The following is a 15,070-nucleotide window of genomic DNA, read 5'->3' as shown; positions in this document are numbered from 1 at the left end:
TGCACTGGCTGGGGCTTTGAGGTGGCAAGTGTCTCCTGCCCATAATACATTTCAGGTCCAACAGGAACTGAAACCTCAGCTGATTTTGAAAATTGCCAGAGTTGTGTACAGTATTGTCACCAGGTGTTTTACATGAAGACCAGAAGGACCTAACCTTTAGAACAGCCTGGAGGAAGAATGCATGGGTAGAACTGTGGCTGCAGTGAATTCTTAAGTGCATTTTCTTCTGTCTTTTTAAAGAGCAGAGCAATGAGTAGAAAACTGAAGTAAAGCATGTTGTCGTGTGGACTTCTGCACCTGTAAGTAGACTGAGTGTAGTGCTACTTGGCACTAGTGCCAGGTTCTTGCTGACCAGACTTGAGAGCTAATGCACCAATCAACCCATAAGCATCCAGTGCTAGGAGACTGCACTTGTGTTTGTGTCAGAGGTAGTGACTGTTGCAGTACAGCAATAATCCAAGAACAGTGCAGCCAATTTATCTTTACATTCTTATCTTTATGTTCAACAGAAAGTTTTCATCTTCAACATCTACAAATGAAATAAAATAGATTATCACTCCTTCACTCTGTAAATACTACATTGGTTTATCTTTTGTATAAAAATGTCTCTGATTTTTGGTAGTAGAAGAAATGAATAGCCTAGGACATTCTTCTGTACCACAGAGGAGTGATAATAAATCCTAGGGATTTAGATTCCTACTTCTGTGCACAAGTCATATATATTCACAACTGTACCCTGTAATCTCCTAGCTGTTTTTGCAGCTCTGCCTGATGGTCGTCTTCTATGTCTTTGCCTTGGTTTTGTTCTAGCAGTGGCAAAAAGTTACGCAGGGTAGAGGTACAGTATCTGTTCCAACGAGTTAGGTGCCGTGGTCTCCATTCCATAATCTTCTCTTTTAATATTTTTTCAATCCTGCAATAAAATAGACTAATTATTACAATTCTAGTGTTTACTGGACATCTGAGCTGATCACAGTTAGTACAGATTATGGGGAATGCAAATTACCTCAGTTAAATTTACTGCTACCTAAAAGCACAGAAAAGCAATGCCAACATAACTGTATGGTGCTGTGCATGTTCAGTAACAGAATGGGAGGCTAGGGGCTTACAACCCTTTTTAGTTTACAACCTCTACAGCATTTTGCTTATTAGGGAACAGTACAGCAGTAATTGATCAGTTGTATCTGGCAATCTCTATTAAAGAGAAAATGAAAAAAAAGCCCTGTGAACTACAGCTTCCATTTTTTTTTTTTTTAGGCTGTTCTCAATTCTTAGCATTCCAAGCAGGTTTTTAGAACCTAGGTATGAATATGCTCTAGTGATCAGTAGTGACAGCATTTGCTTTGGAGGTAGAATTACCTGCCCTGTAGTTCCACTGCAGCAGCCTTGTCTGCATCCTGATAAACTAATTCTTCAGGCTAGCAATAAATAAAACAAATATTAAAATGTACAATCTCCTCTAGCTATACAACAATAACTACAGGAGTTACTGCCTTGATGGTACTCGAGTGAGTTCACAATTATGCTAAAATAATCTATTATTTAGTAGAGGCATGATAAATACACACAAACATCTAGTTAATGTTATGCTGGTTTGGTTGCCTTTTTTTTTCCCAGTAAACTTCAACTGCTTATACCTTTGATAAACTGTAGAGAAATTCCTGTTTGTTTACTAAGGATGCATGTACAGCTTGAAATAATGCCTTCCTAGCTGTGAGACAAAAGTTGACGTTTTCTTTATAATACCAAGCTACTACTTTAACACAAACATATCTAAAGATTTGTCCCATTTACCTTACTGTTGTCCTGAGATCTTACATGGATAGTTAGAGGACAACAGCTGTGCATTCATTCTGTATAAAACCAAATACTTTGCCGTATTCCTGCTTGCCTTTTGGTTTTTTTTAAGGAGTGCCTGGGAAAATGTTTTTAAAACCCAATGCTGTTACATAAATACACTTAACCACAGAATTCTGAAGAACCTAGTCTCTGCTTCTTTATACTAAGTCTGTGACCTCTCAACCCCTCAAATCAAGTTGGTAATGGATCCATTAATACCTGAATGCTGCGGAGACCAGGGTATGGCAACCTTCTTGAAAAGAAAGACTTCCAAAGTTTTGGTTTGCTGATATCAAAATTTATCCTTATTGGGGAGTCATATTCTTGCATATTAAACCAAATCTACAAGAAAGCAGGTTTGTTTTAACTTTAAGCATGTAATCACAGCTATGGAACACATTCCACTTACGTGGCAATAAAATACTATATAATCTTGATGTCCTTATAGCAATTACCAGTATGAATTCACATGAAACAAGGCAATCTTGTATAGTCAGAGGTGATGTGCAACTTCTGCATTCTTGCATCAGAAGGGATGCTGCTGGTCTGTCATGTCTTGTGCTTCAGAGTATGGACTAAGACCAGTGTATGAACAGAATTACTGTCTGCAGTTGGCAACTCTTCCTGCTGAATCTTTTTCTCCCATATTTCCTTTTCAAAGCCTCATCTGCCGTGCACTGTGGCAGTTTTTATGCTTTCAGACACTTTCTGCTTTTACTATCACTTAGCATCACATAGTGTTGGGTTACAGTATACTCCAAAATTTCTTCCACTGTCTTGGGCTGCATTTCCACCCCTCTCAATTGCTACACAAGTCTCTTCTGAATTCTGACTAAATTCTTTCAATGGCCCAGCACAGTGCAGCTGTGGCTGTGATGCCTAATAGCCTGCTGCACCCCAGCACCATTGCTCTTTCAAGCTTATGATGCTGACTCTAAGTAGATATTGCACACTTGCACAGCTCCTGTGTACATTTTGTCATCAAGGGGAACCCATGTCTTGCATACCACTTCTTTACAGATATACATTTTGGTCTGTGTTTGAGCCTAGGCTGAAGCATGCAAGCATTGTAAGCTTCTTGCTCAAAACAACCTTAAATAACTACTGCTAAGGCTGCAAAATGTACCAATAACTAATATGTAAGTGTGCTAATTAATATGTAACCTTTTGTATCTGATGGTTCTGTGTACAGCCTATATAACACACCATAACTGTGTTTTTCCTGGTTAGGTATGAAGTGGTATTGGTCTGCTGGCAGCACACCTGCTCAGTCACATGTAGATTGGAATTAGTTGTCTTGAAAGATGTTGTTGAGCTCTGTGGTTCAAGGTTAGCTGATCAGGTGTTAAGTGCTGAAGTCCTTAGCTGCTTCTTCCAGGAATTAACGATTAAGATCTGTTTTTCTTAACTGTTAGGTTTAGTACTACTTAAAAAAAAAAACCAACAAGCCCCAAACCAACTCAACCACTCCCCAGAACGCTTTCAATGAAAGACAGAACTGACACTCAAAATAAATATTCTTTAGAATACAAAATCATAATCTGTGTTTAGAATAAAACCCCAGAAGGTTAAAAAACAGAACAAAAGTTATAACGCATGACACTTGCAACAACTTCTCCAGGTATGTTCTCAATACAGAAAATAAAAGCAAATGTTTGCTAGATTTTGGTGCACAATGGAAGCCTGACTCACTGTTCCCTGACATTGTTTCCAAAAAACTAAGGCGCAAACTTCTAAATTCAACATCCAGTTTTTGTACAAATAAAACCTAGGGTTTTTTTTTTTTTAATCTCACGTTGTGTTTCCTCAGTTTCAGACTTCCACACATCTTTCTACCTAGCTGTCATGTCCCTGTTTGTGTCCCCAGAAGCTGTGATGGTTTGCTTCTAGCCAAGTTGGGGAATGCTGCTGGCAGGAGACTGCCAAGGGTTTCTGTCCCTCCTGACACAGGCTCAGCTCTGCCCCATTCTGTGGTCTTTGGTTCACCTGCCCTAAGCTGTGCAGCTCTTACAAGGTCTTCTCTCCCTCACTGCTGTCTCTCAGAGTTTTTAGCCACACAATGAATAATATATTGTGAACATGCACTAGTATTACTTGTATTTTAAAGCAAATAAACAGGAGGACTTGATGCCAGGCAGAAAATGAATACAGGTTTTGTGCCTTGTAGTGCCAGCTCTGTGTTTTGCACATTGAACCATTCAGGGCTGTGCCCACCATTACATATGCAACTCAAGTGACTCCTTCCAATATGCTTTGTTTTTATTTTTCAGTTACATTTCACCTGCGAACTGTTAGCTTCGCTGAATTACTACTCCTCAGCTAAGCAGTGGTAAACTTAAATGTTTCCCAACTTGGATAACCTAAGTAAAACCCAGTAATGAAAATTATATGAACATATATCTTGACCTACCTAAGAGATTTTTTTAATCAGCATTTAAGTGTTTAAAAGTAGCTGAAAAACCTACTTAAGATTGAATGAAATCACTAATAATGAGACAGCATAAATATAGTTACATTCATGAACAAATGATGCATAAAGTCAAGAAAAATATCAACTCTTACATGTATAGAAATATGTCAAGACTAGGTACACTTACATTATCACAGCCGATCAGACAGTACACATTTTGTAAGGGGCAGAAGGTATCATACTGCCCATAAAAACATCCAGTACTGGGATTCCAAATTACATATTGACTTTGTTCCAAAGTTAATACATATGCAGTTGGTCCCTAGGAAGAAAAAAAAGTACGAGAAAGATGTTTTAAAACTGGCTATGAAGACAGTATGCTTTGCATTTTGTGGAATATTAAATTTTTACTATTGAGATTAATAGTACTTTTGGGCGCAAACTGGTTGGAAGAAGTTACAGGTTCATTATAATTCAACAACTAGCATTTACATAATAAAATGTTCTCTGTTATGTGGCAGAAAAATGTTAGACATACACAGCCCTGAGCCATTCTTAAAATATAGATTCTGAAAGTCATCTTGGTTCAGCTATGAACTGATATGAAATTCCATATACAGGAATGCTTAATGTATGCCACTTTGGCATCAGCATGTCCTACTTGGTTACTGCCACAACTCTCACCCATGGGCAATCTCTGAGTAGAAGGACTGCCGCCCAGGCAGCACACTTTGTGTCTCATCCATCAGCCTTCCCTCATACAGGCACATAAGGAATTTCCCAGCTCTCTCTATCACAAATCCCTAAACTGCTCTTCTATTTTCTTGTTATCTCCCACATTTTCCAGGCACCTTGAAATACCCGGAATAATCCCCCTCCTTACAGCATGCATAAGCTGAATGCTTTATTAAGGACTACCATCTCCATCAGATTTTGAGTGGAAGGAATATACCTCAGTACCTGTTCCTGCCACTGCAGTATCTCAGACTGTGCTGAAGAATTTTTACCAAAATTCTGTTCAGCAAAACTTTCACATATGCTTCAGATACTAATGTTGGGAAGTTGCATTATAAACAGTCTTACCATCTCTTTTCAAAAGAGCAGTATTGGTTACTTGCAAATGTGAGTGCTTCCCTGAGAACAAATGCAACTGCTAGGGGGTAAAAGATTCTAAATATTTTAGTCCTTAGCCCATCTAAGCCGGATTGCTGCCACAGTGGGTTCACAGTCCAAGGCAAAGCAGACTGCCTAACCTGCCTGTATTACAGAAGGCAGATGAAGATTCACTTATCAAGCCTGAACAAATCTATCATTTCTCTTGCTGCGGCTTTGCCATCAGCTGGAGAAAGAATCAAGGGATGTGTACATACCAGTAATAATCCCTGGCAAGCCCCTAAACATCTCAACCTTGACCCAATTCCACCCAAACTCCATCACAGTCTGTGTATTCACGACTGAGACACTGTGAATGGACTGTCTCGATTACCTTTGTCCTGGACACACCATTTATACAAACTTATACAGATCCTTGGTAGTGTACTATGAGGACGACAGCTACTACCAGGTTAAGTGTGGTAACATGGGTCCAGGAAAAAAAACCACCAGACAATATTTATACTATGATATACTTTCAACTCCCCCCCACCTTTCTGAAAAGAATCATTTCAGCAGCGCCAATGTTTACATAACTTCCTGGAAAAACATGCCACCAAGAAATGATTCTATCTATTGGTGGGAACCAAAGACTTCACAGAATAAAAGTTAATAGACAGACCAAATGAAAAAATCCTCTTACCTCAGGAATAGCATTTCCAATAATAAGCCAGGCTTTTTTCCCCATACCAAGAAAATAATTACACAAGAGCACAGCATGTTCTTCCTCATCTCCCGCCAGAAGATAAAGAAATTGCTAATTGAGGTACAAAAAAAAAAAAAAAAGTCTTTCCATAGTTATCAATGGTGCTTTCAACTTACAACATGTAATAATATTTCTTAACACTTCTGAAGCAAAAGAGTTCTCTCACATCTTTGCAATTGATCTTTATTGTTAATTAGCCACTGCTTCAACATGCAGGATAAAAGTGAATGCTGTGAAAATCCATGATGCAGATCTGAAATTTTACAAGAACCAGGGCTTTTGTCTTTTGAGTTATTCTGAATTTTGCAGAAAAGTTCTGAGATGGTAAAAACATAATCTATGATTAACTTAATATCTGTTGTTATTTTATAGATGACAGGGTTTATTTGTGTGTGACAGAGAAGGCTAAATATCCCATTATTGCTGACATTACATGCAATGTTTTTTCTGTAGTTCCTTAGAACTACAATGATCAATTTTAAGTCTAGTTTTAAAGTCTCCACCAGTCAGCGTCCTTTCACTTGTGCATGACTAGCCATTTTGGATTGTTTTATAACTGAAAACAAAAAGAAAAAGCTTAAAGCCCTAAGCATTCTTAGGGTCACTGAATTACAACCTATCAAAGAGAAAAATTTTGGCTTGTATCAGGATGAGCAACTTTTCTCAAGCTTTGGTCCTCATTCTTTGAAATAAACAGCTGATAAAGAAAAACAGTCCTCACAATAATAGAATCATAGAATAATTTAGTGCTGAAGGGACCTCAGGAGCTCATCTAGTACAATCTCCCCCAGAAAGCTGGGGCTGCTAGGATGTTACATTTAAGAGGATAAAGAACTTCTGCTTAACGCATTGCTTACATCTGATGTACTCCATAAATCACAAATTCCAGCAAATGACACACTATCTGGCAGAAAAGGAATCAAAGCAACGTATCGAGCCACCAATTCCTGCAAAAAAACAAAACAGAGCAATTCACAGTTTCAGTTCACGACACTGATCTAACAATAGTATTATTATACCAGATGTGAAGCATAGTGCTGTTTCCACAGATATCAATGACAAAACACTGACTAACCTCATTACATTAGCAGCTAGCTCATTTTAGAACATACATCAAAGACTGATGATTTACTCCCATTGAGGTTTGTCTTTTAAAGGACAATACTCATTAATATACCTATGTTTTTCCAAAGACAAATATCCTTTTCCAGCATCATTACACACTTACTGCACATCACACACAGTCATTCCTACTTTATTTTGTATCTCTCATGTTTCCTTTACAAAAAGCGTAGCTATACAGCAGACATATAAAAAAAGGTATGTGCCTACGTGCAACGTGCATGCGCGATGTGAACACACACATTCTGAAATCTGTATTCCAGAAACTTCACTATCTTTTCTAAGTACTTACTGCTGCTGTTTGAGAACTATTTGGGATGGCATCAAGAAGCTCCTGTGGTGGATTCAGAGGTTTGATATATCTGGTAATAAAAACTGTTTTCCCATTGAGGTCAATTACAGTTGTTAGGCATTTGCGGCTTGGAAACTTTGATGTACATTCAGCTTCATACTTTGCTGCTGCCTGGAGCAATTTCTCCTCTTCTTGGGTATCAAACTTCAAAAGACAGTACAATTTATACAAAAATAGTTTTATTTATAGTTTGGGCTTAAGTCTTTACTATATTTGGCCTTATTTCACCATTTACAGGAGCATAAAAGGAGTGTAAAATTCTTTCCTAATAGCATTTTGAACTTTCCTTGTAGTATATACTTTGGCTCACAAACATGTAAGAAAGGTCAAGGTAATGGAAAATCAGGCAATTTGCATTTACTTATGAATGCACATAATGACGTGTACCTATAAGCTGGCTTTATTAAAGCACTGAAATATGTAGTGAAAGTTATGGCCAAGCAAAACTACAGGGATGAGTATGTAACACCACATATTAACTCACAGGTAAACAATTATGGTTAGCTACTAATCCTACATGCTATTCACATAACATTCCATTAAAACCACAACTAAGGTTATGCACAAATCCCAGTAAGTTTTATATAAATAATACTATGACAACTCTGCACAATGCCAAAATATTTGCAGAGAAGGTCCAAGTAATTTTTAGAGGAATCCTTATAATTCAGACTTGCCTAAAATTTCAGGGCTTTTAGATGAGATTTTGTAGAAGCAAATCTAGGACTCAAAAGCACGTATTAATTACATAACAACAACAATTATTTGCTCATATGTCACCTAAAATGTCATCTTTTACAGGTATTAGGATCAAAGTATTTTTTTTCATCTACTTAGAATCCCTTCTATATTTCTAGTGGTGCTGAGAATTAAAGCTCATACTTCATAATATTTATGTTCAAAATAAACCACTTTTTGTTGTTTGTATCTTTCTCAAACTAACCAGAGGGGGAACAGCTGGGCACTGCCCTGTAGCTAGACCTTCAGGTCAGCAGAGAAGGCATACAGTGGTGATTCTTCTCAACCATAATTAACAGCCGAAATGTACAGCCTCTGGCACTTTGTAAGTTTAAATGTAGTAATTCACTGCAAATATTACTGCCAAATAAACAACTACGATATCAGAGTCAAGTAATGCAAAGTGCAAAAAGATTGCTGAATGGCACAAAACCAAGCTAAGTCTTAAACAGGGAACAATAAATAAAATCAGTTGAGAGATTCCTGTTAATATTATACCTTCTTAAGCATTTCATTCATCTATACAGAGATGCAGGAAGGACAGCAGGAAAGAGAGGAAAAATAGGTAAAGAAACAAAAAAGGTATTGTAAAATTAAACTAAAATTAAGCTTAGCATCCTAAATCAGTACACAAATATTTCAAATGACTTAACTACAGCAGGAATGGCTAGGAATAGGAACAAAGGATGGCAAAAATATTTAGTTAGTTTTTGTCATTTTATGCCAAACACTTTCTATAATAAGTGTATGTGTTACATTTGGGGAGTTGCAGCACAGAATTATAACTTATCCAGTCATGGTTAGAATACATGCATATGTCACTTTAGTAATGTTTTTATGTACAGATTTCATTAGATACATACCACCTAAAATAGAACAGTCTCTTAATGAATTTGGTCCTGCTTTACTTAGTTTCATCTAACATGAAATTATATTTTATTATTTTCTATTTATATTGCTTTGAAAAAAAATGGATTATTTGAAAATCCCATACAATGTTTGCTAAAGAAATAATTTGGTTTGGCTTAGTATCCAAGGTAAACAAATCATCTGCTGCCAAGTAACATTTTTCTAAGATTTAGAAAAATCTCTAATGCAAAGAGTGAGCAAAAATCTGGCAAAACTCCTAATGATTTATTAGTCACAACTGTTTTTTCCACTGTTCTTCAGATTTTAGAAAACAGATCTTCTGTACCAATAGCTTTCTTATCTCAGCAACATTTTCCTTATTCCTGGTTTTACTTTCAATGCATTTCAGTGGCAATGCATACTTTTTGGTACAATTTAGCTTTCATGGAATCATAGAACAGCCAGGTTGGAAGGGACCTCGAAAGACCATCCGGTCCAACCTTTTATGGGAAAGGGAGCCCAGATGAGATTATCTAGTACCCTGTCCCACCGCATCTTGAAAACCTCCAGTGATAGGGACTCTGCCATGTCACTGGGGAGACTGAGTGAATGGTTGTTCTCACTGTAAAGAATTTCTTTCTTATACTGATATAAAAGCTCTCCTGGCGCAACTTGTACCCATTGCCCCTTGTCTTCTCAGTGTGGCTCCCTGTGAGGAGAAGCTTTGACATGTAGTATTTTTTGCTACTTAGAACAGGACTAATGTCCTGTGTTGTGATTTACTGTGCTATGATTCTTTGCCGAATGGAAGGTACTTCAGTCTCTTTCTAGTTCTTTATGTCTGAGTTTTGGCAAGGTGCAGTTAGCTTCCTACTGTCATACTTGAAATGAAAGACAACTTATGTCAGAAATATCTATGACTTTAAGCTGTTTTTTCCCTCTGAAGTGTTCAGATCAATTCTAAATATAGCTAGCAAACTGCACGATTTTACTAAGCATTAATACAATACATAACCTGTTGATAACTAAGCATCTATGCAAGAAATTCTGAACGTTTGCTCATTATTTTAAAAAGTCAAGATTTGCAACATATAGTCCATAATATTTTACAATAATCTCACCCCTTATTTGAATTTCTATGATTTTTCTTTTGAAACAGTACTAGAGACAGGTCTTTCTATAAACTGAGATCTGTTTCCTTACAAATTCAGTACCTTTTTTTTCCCCAGCAACTAATTACTGTGTGTGAAGATTAAGACTATGAAACTCTTGAATGAGGTCTCATCTATTAAAGGTGTCTCAAGGCTGTTAAGTTCATATTTACAGTTTCAAGTCCTAGTAATAGTCGTATCATTCAAACTAATTAACCTTAAAAGGCATCCATGAATGCACTTTATTAATTTTCTTTATTATCAACAGTACTAAATTGTAACAATTCCCACAGTACTGCATGAGAGCAAGAAAACATAGAACTGGATAGTTTCCAACACTGTAATTTAACAGGAAAAAGGGTTTTTAGAATGCATCATACAATTTTATAGTTATTCTGAAAAAGAAATTACATAACAATAGACCTTTCTCTCCAGTTCCTGTTTGTCTCTAATAAATGATCAGTGTAGCACTGAACTGGAAAAGAATGAACTGCTGCTGTTTGTGCATGAGAAACATACATCCTTGCTGAATGGACCTCAAAATCATTGCATAATGTTACATATAATAGCAAGTGGTGTATGCATTTTAACTACATATTGTTGTTAGTGTAAGGCACTTCTGGTTTAGTAAAATAACTGAAAAAAATAACAGCTGCTGTTTAGAAATTATTATCTTCAAGATCTGGAGGCATGCATTAAGTCCTAAATAATAAATTCTGTATTTGAATAGTATAAACACAGAAGCAGGAAAATACTATCTTCACACCTGCTGCCTCCTTTTTGTCCACTGTTCACAAATACTCACGTGAATACTTTACAGAAGTAAATGGGAAAATTATATACTCACAGATAATGAATGCAAATTTGCTTTCTATTAACATTGGAACTAGATACCTGGTGAAAGTTATTTCTCATGCATTAAGTGTTCATCTAACTTCATGGTGCATCCAATTAAATTGAACTGAGCTAAAAAATTTGAAACAGAACACTCAATTTGTATTGATGTCCTTCCGTACTTGTATGCATGTCCTTTGGTACACTATTTATACGCACATACCTATTTATATGCATCTCAAGAACTGCACCACTGGAAAAAAAAAAAGCAAGAATATGATGAATTACTGATTACTTACCTTCTCTCTGACTGACTCTCCAGGAATAAGCTGTGGTTCAATGGTAATAAACAGTGTTATATACGAGCCCTCACTCAGATTTTGCACAGAATCATAACCTCTCTCGATTCCCAGGTTCTTTTCTTTGCTGTAGCCAAGGAGGACTGGAGGAACATCCACCTTAAATGTACCATCAACCTACAACATATACAGAGAAGTACTTCTCATTAGAAGCAAAAAAGCAAAACTTCCTTCTCAAATACATTTTCTACTTGTATTAAAGTATTTTATTCCTTTGATTTCTTTACTACTCTGCATTACAAAACAGTAAAATAAGAGAATATGACATATATACTGATTAACTGTGGGGAAAACATGAGACATCTCATGGTTAAATGTATTAATTACAACTGGTTTTCAGCCTCTCTTGCATATTAGGGACACTAATATTTAACGTAATGGAAATCATGCACACTAATTCTTAAAGAAAGAGTGCCAGCCTTTCACTGTTTTTCTTTCAAACAGCAAACTCCACATGGCACTATTTACCTGGAAAATGACAAAATGGCAAAATACAGGTTGCAGGACTACGCTTCTGAAGACAGCGTCACACCAACATGCCTTTGCCTATGTTTGAGTGATGTGGGAATGATGCTCCAGCATCTCACAGATGGACACCCTCCATGCAGAAGCTGCTGATGCTCCTTGGGTACAACTGGAACTGGGCCCATTCAGCCAGCTTCCCCACGGAAGAGTGCTCCGATAGACCCACCAGCCCTTTGCACCTCCCTCTGCCACCACAAACAAAAGATAAGGTCTTTCTGAAAGGTCATGCCAGACAAGAAATGGCATGCCCCTCACTTGCTCGGGCAGGTGTTAACAGTGGAACTACACAGCTTTAACAGAAAAGCAAGAAGATTAACCTCCTGATTTGGGCAGAATTCAGATGACTGCCATCAGGAAGCCTATGTTCAGTGGATGTAGAAGATGAACAGATGACTCACTGTGCTGACTCATCAAACATTTAAGAACAAAATTAAGTTTTGATAAGGAGAAAACTCTAAATAAATCACTCAATTTCTGCTGTAGTATAATAGAACAAGATGAATAAATGCTTCATTTTCTACTGAAATTTAATTGCTAGATGCACCTTGATATAACCACTGGACTGATCGTGCTTTTTCAAATTCAGTAAGAAATCCTGTTCAAATGTAAAGAATCTCTAATGTTGGGAAGATCTACGCAGGCACTCACACTATGCTTAGGGAATCAAACTGCAACACCTCCTCAAAGAGAGCCAGGAGTGCATCTGATGGGAATCCTGGAGCTAGTCTGGTTCTACAACAGAAAGACTGATACACCAACAAGAAGTATGAAGAACAGACATTGACATCAGATTGGTAATCCCTGAAGATGGATTATAGGCTCTGTCCTTCACTATATATTGGTAAGCAGCCCGTTAAAATGCCTATGTCCGCCCATTAAGTCTCTCACGACTGTGGGCAGACACACTTCTCAGGTGAAAGTCATGCATTCAGCATGCAACATTTCCCTAACAAGAGGGGTGGTCACATTATGGGACATTGTTTGCACAGGATGTCCAAAGACTTGTGTAAAGAAGGCTAGGTTTGAGGGCACCACAACCCTCCAACACCTAAATTCGTTGACTGACTTCCCAAGTTGAAGATAGCGTATTATTAAATGATCTAGCAGAAACAAGTGGACTAGCACTGGTTAGACATACACTGTCCAAAATTTCTCAGCAATGAAAAGAATCCCATGCTTTCTTGAATCCTTTGACAATTATGTTCTGTTATGCCCTGCAAACAGAGAGCCCAAGAAAACCACTTTGAACTCCAAGCACTACACTTAAATGAGATTCCTACAGACTTACCCTCCACCCAAAGAATCCAGGAGACTCACAGTATGTCTTAAAAGCCTTAAGGTTCTGATAAGTGCTCCATATAGCCAGAGGAGAGCAAATTAAGGTATCATAGGTATGCAACGTATGTCAGAATTTTCATGAAGTAAGAAACTGAGACTTTTGTGATACGATGACTTGATCTACACATGAAAGCAACTGCCCTGCAGAAAAAAAAAAGTCCTACAGCAAGATTACAATGTGATAGGACTATTGATGTGACAAATTAGTTTCCTTAACCTAAGTCTAGGATGGGTGGCTGGACAAAAAAAATGCCTTTCCCCTATGAAGAACCACATGTTTTACTATTACTCCCATGCCTAATGGTTGATATCTTTTGAAGAAAGCTTCTCTTGAAAAGTTCTAAAAATGGAGGGAAGAAGGGATTGGGCCAGGCAAAGGTGGAAATCTGGTGATTCATGAAAAGTGTGAAAAAAGAAGTTAGCTCAAGTTTCCTACCACCTATCTAGCTGATCCTCCTATTCCTAGTTCACCTATCTAGGCTGTGCAATACCAGAGATCTCAAAAGACACTGACAAAACCATCTAAAGAATATGTACTTTTAACCTCATTACTGAAGGAAGCCAGGCTGCATTGTCAGTGTAGAAGTACGTTTATCTCTTCTCCCTTCAAAACATTGAACTTACTGACAAATACTCATCAAATTTGACAAAAACCAGTGGTTTCAAAGACATTTTCAAACAATTCCATAAAAATAAACTAAGTACAGAGAACATCATAAATCTGACATTCCATTACCAGACTCTTTCCATTCTCCAGGTTTGTATTTTAAGAGATTTACTTCAAGTTATTGACACTTACCCTTGCTTGAAAATATATGGTGGTAAATGGAATCTTAACACATCCCAGCCAGTGTCTCTCAACACGAGTGCGGATTCCACTTCCTCTTTCAGGATCATCCTATTAAAAAGTTGTCCAACATAACGCTTTGTAAGACAGCTCCATTTCCTTTAATTCAATCAACAATTTAATCAACGCATTAATAAAAATTCTGTATTGTTTTAATAATTTACTATAAATATCAGTTCAACTACTAGTATGGCAATGATTATTCGGCATGCCTTTCAAGCATGCCAGATGCTGAACAAATACAAGAACATCATGGTCCATGATACAACGTGCTTGAACTTCAGGGTTCAAGTCCTGTATAACCTGTGATGGAGAACTCAAAAATCTGACAAGTAGTCCACAAGAGTCTTCTCAGACCAAGTAAATTAAGCTCTGATCTTCTAATGAAATATTTTACTACTACTTAAAAAAGCTTTTTGAAGGTAAAATTGTATGAAAATCTAACTAAACCCCATGGAATGGAAGCACTGTTTTCATATGTATTACCTATCAGGGATTTCCAAAGCTAGTATGATCAGCCTACAGTTATTTAAAAAAAAATAATTAAAAAAAAATTCTCTAAAGGCTAGAGTGACATCTGAGTTTCAAGACTGCATCTCTCTTCCCTCTGCTTCATCAAATACCATTTCAGTTTTGAGGACAGAATTCTGTTCTCAGTGAAATGTGTGCATTATTTATTTTGGGGGTTATATTTTCAAGAATGTTGAGTGCTGCTATTTTTGTGCATGCTGAATTGACTGGGAAAGCTTTCACTGGTTTCAACAGGGGAAGGAGTTATGCCAACACTGAGTGCTTACAAAAATTTCTTCTTACTAGTACTCGCAATTTTTATCTCATTCCAAAAAATT

General features: G+C 37.2%; 1 protein-coding gene across 1 annotated transcript in view; it reads right to left on the bottom strand.

The window, feature by feature from the left end:
* Window positions 1–15,070, bottom strand: part of CC2D2A (coiled-coil and C2 domain containing 2A) — a 53,835-nt gene that overhangs the window by 645 nt on the left and 38,120 nt on the right. The window contains exons 24-32 of the mRNA XM_010576803.1: window positions 14,175–14,273; window positions 11,453–11,629; window positions 7,522–7,725; window positions 6,965–7,054; window positions 6,045–6,158; window positions 4,437–4,571; window positions 2,059–2,181; window positions 1,360–1,418; window positions 736–913 (exon numbers count right to left, since the gene is read on the bottom strand). Of these exons, the coding sequence (XP_010575105.1) occupies window positions 736–913; window positions 1,360–1,418; window positions 2,059–2,181; window positions 4,437–4,571; window positions 6,045–6,158; window positions 6,965–7,054; window positions 7,522–7,725; window positions 11,453–11,629; window positions 14,175–14,273 (1,179 nt within the window). The remainder of the gene's footprint in view (window positions 1–735; window positions 914–1,359; window positions 1,419–2,058; window positions 2,182–4,436; window positions 4,572–6,044; window positions 6,159–6,964; window positions 7,055–7,521; window positions 7,726–11,452; window positions 11,630–14,174; window positions 14,274–15,070) is intronic.

This window comes from Haliaeetus leucocephalus, unplaced genomic scaffold (assembly GCF_000737465.1).
Source record: "Haliaeetus leucocephalus isolate CR32 unplaced genomic scaffold, Haliaeetus_leucocephalus-4.0 Scaffold545, whole genome shotgun sequence".
Lineage (NCBI taxonomy): Eukaryota > Metazoa > Chordata > Aves > Accipitriformes > Accipitridae > Haliaeetus > Haliaeetus leucocephalus.
This window is presented reverse-complemented; position numbering and strand designations above follow the sequence as displayed.